At 43.1% G+C, this 13,736-nt stretch overlaps 1 protein-coding gene across 2 annotated transcripts in view; it reads right to left on the reverse strand.

Moving 5' to 3' along the window:
• The window catches only part of PUS7 (pseudouridine synthase 7), a 66,257-nt gene that overhangs the window by 6,442 nt on the left and 46,079 nt on the right, over window positions 1-13,736 (reverse strand). For both annotated transcript variants that reach the window (XM_007982502.3, XM_007982501.3), the window contains 4 exons: window positions 9,178-9,239; window positions 7,840-8,000; window positions 5,645-5,771; window positions 2,305-2,406 (listed from right to left, as the gene is read on the reverse strand). In XM_007982502.3, coding sequence (XP_007980693.3) covers window positions 2,305-2,406; window positions 5,645-5,771; window positions 7,840-8,000; window positions 9,178-9,239 — 452 coding nt within the window. The remainder of the gene's footprint in view (window positions 1-2,304; window positions 2,407-5,644; window positions 5,772-7,839; window positions 8,001-9,177; window positions 9,240-13,736) is intronic.

A 13,736-nucleotide genomic window follows, 5' to 3' on the forward strand; every position in this document is an offset into this window, starting at 1 on the left:
AATTATTAGAAAGTTCTTCCTATTCCAAGCTGAAATCCATTTTCTTATAACTTCTGTTGACGCTTTGGAACACAGTGGATTAACTGTCCTCTTCGACATATAGTCATAAGTACTGGATCTTTTAGCCGTATCTTCTCTAGACCAAACAATGCTTCCCTTAGCTGTCTCTCCTTTAACATTTCTGTATTTCCCACAAACCTTTTATCTGCCCCAGGGTAACAGGCTCATATACAATAGTAACTCCAGATATTTTAAACTTCTTATACAAACTACTATCAAACTGGGCCTTTTCTATTGGCATTTGATCACTGGGCATAAATGTGGGAATTTACATTTATTCCTATTAAATGCCTTCTGCAGTTCTTTTTTTTTTTTAACATCTTACTAAATTATTTATTGCAAACTTGCCCCTCTATTACAACTTTTGCTAGTCTTCTACTCATTAACTAATATAAGACATTGAATATGAGGTGTCATACATATTGGATAAATTATTGGATGGATAAATGCAAATACACTGAAATTGTGTTTTTAAAATATTACAAGAATATTATGCAATTCTTAAATACTTTTTTTTTTTTTTTTTTTTTTTTTTGAGACGGAGTCTCGCTGTGTCCCCCAGGCTGGAGTGCAGTGGCGCGACCTCGGCTCACTGCAAGCTTCGCCTCCCGGGTTCACGCCATTCTCCTGCCTCAGCCTCCCGAGTAGCTGGGACTACAGGCGCCCACTACCGCGCCCGGCTAATTTTTTGTATTTTTAGTAGAGACGGGGTTTCACCGTGGTCTCGATCTCCTGACCTTGTGATCCGCCCGCCTCGGCCTCCCAAAGTGCTGGGATTACAGGCGTGAGCCACCGCGCCCGGCCAAATACTTATTTTTCATATAATTAATATTGACTATTTTGCACAATTTGTAAATATAACAAGCAAATTTCTTTGTTCAAGTCACTCATAAAAAATATTGGCTAGAACAAGGTCCCTCACCACACACTAAGGACAAAAGGGATCCCTCAATCAAGCACTGTCAGTTACCAGGTGTGCATGTGTTACATACCCAGAAACCTGAAATATCACCCATCCAGTCTACAAATGGCCATCCTGGTTACAGGGTTTTCATGAACGGCTTTGTCAGACGCATTGCGGAATTTATGTTCTAATTGGTACTGGCAAAGTTCCTGATCCCAAAAGGTTTAAGAGAGAAGAGGAAAACAATGTTTTCTTCTTTATGATAGTTGATTTTGGGTGTCAACTTGACTGCGGTAAGGGAGACCCCAACAGCTAGTAAAACATGATTTATTTTCAGTGCTTCAGTAGGCACTAAGTTCAGCCTTCTTCTCAGAGGGAAATCCAGGTGGTGTGGCATTTGATTAGAGTGACCGGACTGTGCCGGGTGAGTTGGTGAGGGTGTTTCTAGAGGAGACTGGCATGTGAGTTGGTGGGCAGAGTGGGAAAGATCTGCCCTCAAGGTGGGCGCACACCTCCAATTGGCTGGGGGCCTGGATGGAACATAAAGGCAGAGGAAGGGTGAATTCTCTCCCTCTCCTTCCCAGAGCCAGATGCCCTTCTTCGCCTGTCTCTGGATGTCAACTCCAGATTCTCTGGCCTATGCACTCTGGGACTTATACCATTGGTTCCCTAGGTCTCAAGTCTTTGACCTCCAACTGAGAGTTACATCATTGGCTTCCCTGGTTCTGAGGTCGTCACACTTGGACTAAACCATGTTGCTGGCTTTCCCAGTTCTCCCATTTGCAGATGGCCTGTAGTGGGACTTCTCAACTCCACAATCAAGTAGGCCAGTTTCCCTAACAAATCCCCCCTTTCCCCCGCCCCTGCTTTTTTTTTTTTTTTCTCTGAGACGGAGTCTTGCTCTGTCACCGAGGCAGGAGTGCAGTGGTGTGATCTCGGCACACCACAACCTCTGCCTGCTGGGCTCAAGCCATCCTCCCACCTCAGCCTCAGGTGAGCACCACCAGGCCCGGCTAATTTTTGTATTTTTAGTAGAGACGGGGTTTTGCCAGGTTGCCTAGGCTGGTCTCGAATTCTGGAGCTTAAGCAATCCACCCATCTCAGCCTCCCAAAGTGTTGGGATTATAGGCGTGAGCCACTGCGCCTGGCCTATTTATTTTATTTTATAATTTCAACTTTCATTTTAGATTCAGAGGTAGAGTTTCTTAATTTAAATTATCCATGTGAATGCATCCCTTTTTGGGAGACTGTCATAAATAACCAAAGATTATATATGTTTGAAATAGTAGCTTCATTACGTTAAACTTGTTATAACTATTTACCCCATACAGGGAACTTACTTTTATGCTTTGGGTAGATAACATCAAAGCCAGGCAAAGGCATTACTACATCATGGATAGAGTAATTATTAACATCATCTTCCTCAATATAGGAGGCTGTGGCTGTAAATTCACAAGTGAACAACAAATTAAGAAAATAGGCAATATTGTTATGAACTCAATCTTCTAAAATTATACACATCTAAGCAAGTCAGAAGTACAAGTTGGTACAGATTCAGTGGCCTAGAAAGCTTAAAGAAATTATGCTGGGCACGGTGGCTCACTTGGCTGTAATCCCAGTACTTTGGGAGGTCAAGGTGGGTGGATCACCTGAGGTTGGGAGTTCAAGACCAGCCTGACCAACATGGAGAAACCACGTCTCTACTAAAAATACTAAAATTAGCCAGGCGTGGTGGCACATGCCTGTAATCCCAGCTACTTGGGAGGCTGAGACAGGAGAATTGCTTGAACCTGGGAGGCGGAGGTTGCGGTGAGCTGAGATCATGCCATTGCACTCCAGCCTGGGCGACAAGAGTAAAACTACTCTCCAAAAAAAAAAAAGAAATTAAGCTGGGGCCAGGAGCAGCAGCTCATGCCTGTAATCCTAGCACTCTGGAATGCTGAGGTGGGTGGACTGCTTGAGCCCAGGAGATCCAGACCAGCCTGGACAACATGGAGAAACCCTGTATCTACAAAAAATATAAAAATTAGCTGGGTGTGGTGGCAAACACCTGTAGTCCCAGCTACTCGGGAGGCTAAGGCAGAAGGATCACTTGAGTCTGGCAAATTGAGGCTGCAGTGAGCTGTGACTGCACCACTGTGCTCCAGTCTGGGTGTTGGAGTGAGACTCTGTCTCAAAGGAAAAAAAAAAAAAGTTAAGTTTGGATATATATCCTTCTGTCTTTTCCACTCTACCCAAGAAATAAAAATCAAGGACTCAGAATAAGTAAAAGAAATTGTTTTTTGTTTTTTGAGACAGGGTCTTGCTCTGCCACTCAGGCTAGAGTGCAGTGGTATGATTAAGGTTCACTGCAGCCTCAACCTCCTCGGCTCAAGTGATCCCCCTGTCTCAGCCTCCCGAGAAGCTGGGACTGTAAGTGTGTGCTACTATGCCTGGCTAGTTTTTTAATTTTTTGTAGAGATGGGTCTTACTTTGTTGCCCTGGCTGGTCTTCAACTCCTGGGCTCAAGTGATTCTGCTGCCCTGGCCTCCCAAAGTACTGAGATTACAGGTGTGAGCTACTGCACCAAATCTAAAGTAAAAATTTCAATGAAAATGGCCGGGCGCGGTGGCTCACGCCTGTAATCCCAGCACTTTGGGAGGCCGAGATGGGCGGATCACGAGGTCAGGAGATCGAGACCATCCTGGCCAACATGGTGAAACCCCGTCTCTACTAAAAATACAAAAATTAGCCGGGCGTGGTGGTGGGCGCCTGTAGTCCCAGCTACTCGGGAGGCTGAGGCAGGAGAATGGTGGGAACCTGGGAGGTGGAGCTTGCAGTGAGCCAAGATAGCGCCACTGCACTCCAGCCTGGGCGACACAGCGAGACTCCGTCTCAAAAAAAAAAAAAAAAAAAAAAAAGAATTTCAATGAAAATTTAAAAACATTTATCACTGAGCTGCATCCACATTTTTTTCAATGCCTACTATTTAAAATCAGTTCCTCTATCCTTCCTAAATAACGTTATGAAAACACTATGAAAAGCCACCATACTACAAAATCGTATTTGCAGTAGCATCATAAATGGATGCATTTCGCTAAAAAACAAAAAACAAAAAAAACAAAAAAAAAACAAACTTAGGAGGATGAAACACAGCAGCACCCAGGACATTAAAATATACTGGATGTGACCAACATGGCATGAGGGAAAAAAGCTAAATCAGGAAAAATAATTTAAAATTTCTGAACAGAGTTAGAACCTTAGTGGGTTTATGGGGTCTGCCTGCAGATAAGCAGACCATGTATTCAGTTAATAGATGGCAGCCTAGTATGCCAGAGACACACATAGAGTTTGCAATCAGATGGATTGAACTCTGAATCCCAGTTTTTCTGTTTTTTTTTTAACTAGCTGTGGAACCTTGGGCAAGTGACTAAACCTCATCTGAAAAAGCAGAGAAAATACTTCACAGTAACACTGGAGCTTTAAAAGACACAGGTACAGGGCTTAGTGCCAAGGCCTGGCACACAGAATGGGTTTCATGGGGCCTGGCACACAGAACGGGCTTCACAGCAGATGGGGTATTAGGACTGTCTTGGGAACATTTTGGGCACAGCATATACTAAATGTCCATTCTATTTGAGTTTGAAGAAACTCTTTTTTGTTGTTTTTGAGACAGAGTCTCCCACTGTCACCCAGGCTGGAATGCAGTGGTGTGATCTCGGCTCACTGCAAGCTCCGCCTCCCGGGTTCATGTCATTCTCCTGCCTCAATCTCCTGAGTAGCTGGGACTACAGGCGCCCACCACCACACCCAGCTAATTTTTTTTGTATTTTTAGTACAGACGGGGTTTCACTGTGTTAGCCAGGATGGTCTCGATCTCCTGATTTTGTGATCCGCCTGCCTTGGCCTCCCAAAGTGCTGGGATTATAGGCATGAGCCACTGTGCCTGGCGACTTGAAGAAACTCTTTAAGGCTAGCTAACAAGAAACATCCAGAGGTGTATTTATTTGCTAGACCTAGAATGAAGTTTTGAAAGAGATTTCAGCCATCATTTAGCCCAAATACTATTTGAGTTGAGAGAAGGAAGGCCCAAAGAGAGGTGCTTACTTAGGCCAGGCACGGTGGCTCACACATGTAATCCCAGCACTTTGGGAGGCCAAGGTGGGCAGATCACCTGAGGTGGGGAGTTTGAGTTAGAGGTGCTTACTCAAACCAGATGTACATTTTTTCTTTAAAGATACAGATACAAACTAACCAATGTAAGTTTGCGAGGTCCCTTCATCTCAAGCTTACTAGACATCTCTCTTTTTTTTTTTAAGATGGAGTCTCACTGTGTTACCCAGGCTGGAGTGCAGTGGCACTATCTTGGCTCATTGCAAGGTCTGCCTCCTGGGTTCAAGCGATTCTCCTGCCTCAGCCTCCCAAGTAGCTGGGATTACAGGCATGCACCACCACACCCAGTTAATTTTTGTATTTTCAGTAGAAACAGGGTTTCTTCATATTGGCCAGACTGGTCTTGACCTCCTGACCTCAGGTGATCCACCCACCTTGGCCGCCCAAGTGTTAGGATTATGGGCATGTGCCACCACGCCTCGCCACATCTCTCTTTCTTAATTAGTAGCCAGGATGGACTTTAAAACCACTAGTGGCAACTAACTGAACCCTAGCTTGGTTGAGTAACGAAGACATTTGCCTTTTTACCTCCTTTGAGAACGAGGTCCCCCGGAACAGGTTTTAGTCCATAGTCTTCTATCCTCTTGCTTACCATGTTATTCCACACATAGCTTTGGTAGCTATGAATATACATTAAGCGATTATTTCTGGGTATCTGGAGGGAAGGAAAAAAAATAGGCAAGAAAACATATTCTAAATATAAAAAGTGCTGTACTTTTTTTTTTGAGACGGGGTCTCGCTCTGTCGCCCAGGCTGGAGTGCAGTGGCACGATCTTGGCTCACTGCAGCCTCCACCTCCCAAGTTCAAGCAATTCTCCCACCTCAGCCTACCGAGTAGCTGGGATTACAGGGGTGCACCACCATGCCTGTCTAATTTTTGTATTTTTAGTAGAGTCGGGGTTTCACCATGTTGGCCAGGCTGGTCTCGAACTCCTGACCTCAGGTGATCCGCCCAACTTGGCCTCCCAAAGTGCTGGGATTACAGGCATGAGCCACTACACCCAGCCAAAACGTGCTGTACTTTCTAAGATACCTTGCTTGTTAGTGGTAATCCTAGTATAAGAAACTTCTACTGTATTTTATGTATTTATTTTTGAGGCAGGTTTTCATTCTGTCGCCTAGGCTGGAGTGCAGTGGTGTGATCATGGCTCACTGTAGCATCAAACTCCCAAGCTCAGGTGATTCTCCCACCTCAGCCTCTCGAGTAGCTGTGACTACAGGTGTGCACCACCATGCCAGGCTAGTTCTTTGAGTTTTCTTTCTAGAGACAGGGTTTTGCCATGTTGCCCAGGCTGGTCACAAACTCCTAGGTTCAAGCAGTCCACCAGCCTCAGCCTCCCAAAGTGCTGGGATTACAGGCATGAGTCACTGTGCCCAGCCAAAACTACTACTTTAATCTCTCATTTTTTCTTTTTCTTTTTAATTTCTCATTTTTATTTTTTTTTCCTTCTACTTTAATCTCTCATTTTTTTTTTTTTTTTTGATACAAAGTCTCACTCCGTCACCTAGGCTGGAGTGCAATGACACGATCTCAGTTCACTGCAACTTCCGCCTCCCAGGTTCAAGTGATTCTCCCACCTCAGCCTTCTGAGTAGCTGGGACTACAGGTGCGCACCACCATGTCCGGATAACCATTTTATTTATTTGAGACAGAGTCTCGTTTTGTTGCCCAGGCTGGAGTGCAATGGCGCAATCCCAGCTCAATGCAACCTCTGCCTCTTGGGTTCAAGCGATTCTCCTGCCTCAGTCTCTCAAATAGCTGGGATTACAGGCATCTGCCACTACGCCTGGCTATTTTTTGTATTTTTAGTAAAGACAGGGTTTCACCATGCTGGACAGGCTGGTCTTGAACTCCAGACCTCAGGTGATCTGCCTGCCTTGGCCTCCCAAAGTGCCGGGATTACAGGCATGAGCCACCACACTGGGCCATAATATTTTAGGAAAAGTTTACGAGTTTGTATCGGGCCACATTCAAAGTTGTCCTGGGCTGCATGTGGCCCGCAGGCTGCAGGTTGGACAAGCCTGCCTTACATCAATGGCACAGTCTTCAAACTTAAGGAATTTACACATCAATTTTCAAGCTAACAGTGCTTTTTCTCCCGTAATTCCATGGACAAAGAGAGAACCTAAATGACTGAACTGAAAACTAATTCCATGCGGCAAGAATTCTGCTTTGTTTGTGCATCTAGGAAAAGTAAAACTTAGGTTTAAGGGTTAAACTTTAACATTTGTTACGTTTAACTTTGTTGCCCAGGCTGGAGTGCATGGAGTCCTGGATTATACATATCCAAATACTGGTATAGGCTACTCTTGAATCACCATGATGAAATCAGACTAAAATGCAACTATTTAGACTGCTTACTGTTCAACACTTTTATTAAGGCAGTTCACAGTTCTGGTGACGGAATGATCAAGAAATGACTATACGATAGATTCTGAACTTCTCAAATACCAAGAGACTTAATTTAAACAGAATTTCCACTGAAGATTAGGTTTTCCACATTGACGCTTTTCTTGTGCCCTCAATAAGTAATGCCCGCATCCACCCACTCATCACCACTCAGGGTCCGAACAAAGATTACTCAGGTGAAATACCTCAGAGATCACCTAAGGATCCTTATTTACCTTCTGCTCTTTCAAAATTTAGTAAAATCTTTCAAGATGAAATTTAAAAAGCATTACAACACCTTGAGCCATTGCCTGACTTCACAAATTGCACTCACTATGCCAAATGCAGAGACTATATTCTTCATTCCATATTTTGAAAGTCCTCGAAGCAGCTGCCCTTCCACACACCTTTTGACAGGTAGTTTTCTGAGGGCAGCAGCTGGGTCTTTGGTCTTTGCCCATTCTTCTCTGCATTTAACCAAGTAGCCCTTTTCAGCTGTGGGGGAAAAAAAGCTAGGGTTAAATGACTTACCCAAAGACAGACTTCCATAACTTAAAGTTACACTTCACAGAGAACACAAAATTAGAAAATGTTATTTGAAATATAGGTGCTGTTTATAGCTTCCACTCATCTGAGGAAGTGTAAAAATGGGAAATATAGAAAGTTTACAGAACTATTTGACTTTGTCAACGTACGATCACCCTCAGGTCAAAAGTAAAAGCTATTTAACTGTAAATTATCATAGCTGATTCAACATGACAAAAACACGGTAGTACTTTCTTCTCTCTTTTTCCATTGTAATGTCAAGTTTAACGGGTTACTTTCCTTAAAATTAGATAATTTTATCTTTTTATAGTTTGCAAATGAATTACCCAAAGTGAGCATAAGTATTTTGACAATCAGTAGTTTAATCCTTTTCATTCAAGATGATTTTAGAGATACTTTTTGGAAAGTTTTGGTGACTTCTTCACTGTAAATCCTCAAGGTGTTTTTGCCAAGTTTTTATATTCCATTACACTATGTTTTAGTAAAATAACCACAAATGAAATGTCTTAGATTCTTATACACTCAGATTTAGTGAGTGAAGAAAAACATATATTCATTTAAAAAATATATTTGTATTCAGTTACGAATTAATACACTGAACAAGCTAAAGAGTTAAAATAGAGGTTGGGTGTGGTGGCTCACGCCTGTAATCCTAACACTCTGGGAGGCTGAGGTGGGCAGATCACCTGAGGTCAGGAGTTCGAGACCAGCCTGGCCAATATGGTGAAACCCTGTCTCTACTAAAAATACAAAATGAGCCAGGCATGGTGATGCATGCCTGTAATCCCAGCTACTCAGGAGGCTGAGGCAGGAGAATCACTTGAACCCAGGAGGCGGAGGTTGCAGTGAGCTGAGATCATGCCATTGCACTCCAGCCTGGGAAATAAGACTAAAACTCCAACTCAAAAAAAAAAAAAAAAAAAAAAGAGCTCAACTAGGATATAAATTATAAATCTTAAATATACACATAAAATGTTGAAAAATATAAACTTATACTTTCATTGTAAAAACAAATAAAATACTGAAATAACGACCTCAATTTGCACAAATGCTTTTATTCAAAGCAATTTCATGAATACCTAGCCATACGTTCTATTTATTTTCTTAACATGAATTTTATTCTCACCTCCAGAGCGGGGTTTCAATATTAAATCCATGACTTCTGTCCAGGAATTCTGTAGTATTGCTCTAAAATTAAATGACATTTACTTTACTAAATTTTGCATGAAGATAAACTTTATATGCACAAATCTTTGAAGAGTCAACAAATCATATTAACCATACACTGAAGCCTTGACCTCCCAGGCTCTAGTCTAGTGATTCTCCCACCTCAGCTTTCCGCCCATCCCGACAGACAGCGGGGACTACAGATGCACATCACCATACTTGGCTAAGTTTTTAATTTATTGTAGAGATGGGGGTCTCACTATTGGTCTTAAACTTTTGGGCTCAAGTGATCTTCCCAGCTTGGTCTCCCAAAGTGTTGGGATTACAGGTATGAGCCACTACACCTAGTCCTACATTATCTTATTAAACTTAAAAGTAAGCAGAAAATCTAGTATGATACAGATTTCAAATGTAAAAGAACTTAAAGTGCCAAAAGAACTTTTAAAAAAGAGAAAATGGAAAACACAATGCTTTACCCATAACATTTAATATCATTTCAGTTTAAAAATCTGATAATAGCCGGGCGCCTGTAATCCCTGCACTTTGGGAGGCCGAGGCGGGCGGATCACGAGGTCAGGAGATCGAGACCATCCTGGCTAACACGGTGAAACCCCGTCTCTACTAAAATACAAAAAATTAGCCGGGCACGGTGGCGGGCGCCTGTAGTCCCAGCTACTCGGGAGGCTGAGGCAGGAGAATGGCACGAACCCGGGAGCGGAGCTTGCAGTGAGCCGAGATGGTGCCACTGCACTCCAGCCTGGGCAACAGAGTGAAGACTCTGCCTCAAAAAAAAAAAAAAAAAAAAAAAAAATCTGATAATAGTATAAATACTACCTAGTCATGCTTTAAGTAGTTACACATGGTATTATTTATTTATTTATTGAGGTGGAGTCTCACTCTGTTGCCCAGGCTGGAGTGCAATGGTGCAATCTTGGCTCACTATAACCTCCGCCTCCCAGATTCACACCATTCTCCGGCCTCTGCCTCCTGAGTAGCTGGGACTACAGGCACCTGCCACCATGCCCAACTAATTTTTGTATTTTTTTTTAGTAGAGATGGGGTTTCACCATAGTGGTCAGGCTGGTCTCGAACTCCTGACCTTGTGGCCCACCCGCCTTGGCCTCCCAAAGTGCTGTGATTACAGGCGTGAGCCACCGCGCCCAGCCCACATGGTATTATTCATATAAATCACAGTTAAGTCTTTACGTGTGAAAACTTGTTTGAAACTTGTCAAAAGATTTCTCCACATTAATACCTTCTTGCTCAGGCAAACAGAAAGAATAAATACGATTTACTCTTCTTTATTATTCTTGTCAAAATGGAAATATCTATGTATTTGATGATTATAAAAGTTATATGCTTTTTAAAAATTTTTTATTTGTTGAGACAGTCTCGCTCTGTCGTCTAGGCTGGAATGCAGTGGCGTGATCTTGGCTTGCTGCAACCTCTGCCTCTTGGGCTTAAGCAACTCTCCTGCATCATCCTCCTGCGCAGCTGGGACTACAGGCTGCGTCAGCATGCCCAGTTATTTATTTATTTTTTTTTTGAGATGGAGTCTCATTCTGCTGCCCAGGCTGGAGTGCACTGGCACGATCTCAGCTCACTGCAACTTCTGCCTCCCGGGTTCAAGCGATTCTTGTGCCTCAGTCTCCCAAGTAGCTGAGATTACAGGCTTGAGCCACCATGCCTGGCCAATTTTTGTATTTTTAGTAGAGATGGGGTTGTGCCATGTTGGCCAGGCTGGTCTTGAATTCTTGGCCTCACGTGATCCACCTGCCTCGGCCTCCCAAAGTGCTGGGATTACAGGCACAAACCACTGTGCCTGGCCAATTTTTGCATTTTTAGTAGAGACGAGGTTTCACCGTGTTGGCCTGGATGGTCTCGAACTCCTAACCTCAAGTGATCAGCCCACCTTGGCCTCACAAAGTGCAGGGATTATAGGCATGAGCCACCATGCCTGGCCTATACATGCTTTCAAAAAACCGAACGGTACGTAAGAAAGGTTATGTGTTATTCAATCTCTAGGAAATTAAGCACTGTTAACACTTTAGAGTATATTTTTGTTGGCAAATCTTTAAGTGTATGTAATTCTTCCTTTAACTTTTACTATACTATTGCTGTACAGAAATTATATTTTGTGTATTATATCTATTTCTCATCTTGGAGTCATGTTTAGAAGGACCCTTCCCTAGCAAAAGAATATAGGAATCCCCTTCTATTAATTTTTCTGTTTTTCCAGTTAATTATGGTTCTTTATTTTCACATTTAAGTTACACAATACTGGGCATTTCTGGATATTAAATTATCTAAAATGCTATTTGGTATCTATCGATGACATCACCTGGATTTTCAATACAATAATATAATTACATCAACAAATTTCCTATTGCTGGCCACCTTCACAGTCCTGGAACAAGCCATGTTCTATCAGTCCTTAAATATAGTCCTGGGGTGATAAATTATTTACTTGGATAATCTTTTAGCCAATACTGACAAAAAGAGTATAGTACTAATTGGTACTAGGGACTGGTCTGACAGATAGAATAGACACAGATTTTTTTTTTTTTTTTTTTTTTGAGACGGAGTCTTGCTCTGTCCCCCAGGCTGGAGTGCAGTGGTATGATCTCGGCTCACCACAAGCTCCGCCTCCCGGGTTCACACCATTCTCCTGCCTCAGCCTCCTGAGTAGCTGGGACTACAGGTGCCCGCCACAGCACTCAGCTAATTTTTTGTATTTTTAGTAGAGACAGGGTTTTACCGTGGTCTCGATCTCTTGACCTTGTGATCCGCCCACCTCAGCCTCCCAAAGTGCTGGGATTACAGGCGTGAGCCACGGCGCCCGGCCAGACATAGATTTTTACACTAAAAAACCTTTGTTAGGCTGGGCGTGGTGGCTCATGCCTATAATCTCAGCACTTTGGGAGGCTGAGGCAGGTGGATCGCAAGGTCAGGAGATCAAGACCATCCTGGCTAACCCGGTAAAACCCCATCTCTACAAAAAAAATAGCCGGGCGTGGTGGCATGTACCTGTAGTCCCAGCTACTTGGGAGACTGAGGCAGGAGAACTGCTTAACCCAGGAGACGGAGTTCGCAGTGAGTGGAGATGGCACCACTGCACTCTAGCCTGGGCGACAGAGCAAGACTGCATCTCAAAAACAAAACAGAAAAAAACAAAAAAAACCTTTGTTAAATATCAATTACAGCCTGCAGGCCCAATCTGGTTGTCCACCTAATTCTGTTGTTTTATTGGAAACCAGCTGTGCTCATTGCTTTGCATATTATCCATGGCTGCTTTTGTAGTATAACTCCAGAGCTTAGCACCTGCGACAAACATTGAATGGCCCACAAAGCCTAAAATATTAACTAACTGTTCCTTTACAGAAAACCTTTGCCAACAGTTGATATAACATATTAAACAGTTTCTTTACTGTAGGACTTTTCGATGCCTTTAAGATGCTACCATATACTGTAAAGGTTCAGTATACAATGCCATATTAAATATATGAAGATTTGGTTTACAACAGGCCATATGATCTAGCACTCTACACATTAAGATGTTTTGTATTTTTCTTTTCTTTTTTTTTTTTTGAGATGGAGTCTCGCTCTGTCGCCCATGCTGGAGTGCAGTGGTACAATCTCGGCTCACTGCAAGCTCAGCCTCCTGGGTTCACACCATTCTCCTGCCTCAGCCTCCCAAGTAGCTGGGACTACAGGTACCCGCCACCACGCTCAGCTAATTTTTTTGCATTTTTTTAGTAGAGACGGGGTTTCACTGTGTTAGCCAGGTCCACCCAGCCCCCTAACCCCTGGTAGCCACCATTCTACTTTCTGTCTATGGCTTTGACTACTCTAGGAACCTCATATAAGAGAAATCATACCATATTTGTTCTTTTGTTACTGGCTTATGTCAGGTAACATAAAGTTTCCAATGCTTATCCATGTGATAGCACATGTCAAAATTTCCCTCCTTTTGAATCGCTTAAGCCCAGGAGGTGGAGGTTACAGTGGGTCGAGATGGCGCCACTGTACTCCAGCCTAGGTGACAGAGCAAGACTCCATCTCAAAAAAAAAACAAAAAAAAAAACTCCCCCTTTGAAAGGCTTCCATATTCCATTGTATGTATGTGCCACATTTTGTTTGGATAAACACTTGGGTTGCTTGGGTAGCTCCTACTTTTTGGCTATTGTGAATGGTGCTATTATGAACATAGTGTACAAATATCTGGTGAGTTCCCACTGTCATTTCTTTTGGGTATATACTGAGAAGTGGAATTGCTGGATCATAACGTAATTTATATTTTTTTCTTTTGAGACGGAGCCTTGCTCTGTCGCCAGGCTGGAGTGCAGTGCTGCCATCTCGGCTTACTGCAACCTCCGCTTTCCAAGTTCAAGTGATTCTCCTGCCTACGCCTCCTGAGCAGCTGGGACTACAGGTGTGCGCCACCGTGCCCAGCTAAGTTTTGTATTTTTAGTAGAGATGGTTTTCACCGTGTTGGTCAGGCTGGTCTCAATCTCTTGA

The sequence above is a fragment of the Chlorocebus sabaeus genome, chromosome 21 (genome assembly GCF_047675955.1).
Source record: "Chlorocebus sabaeus isolate Y175 chromosome 21, mChlSab1.0.hap1, whole genome shotgun sequence".
NCBI lineage: Eukaryota > Metazoa > Chordata > Mammalia > Primates > Cercopithecidae > Chlorocebus > Chlorocebus sabaeus.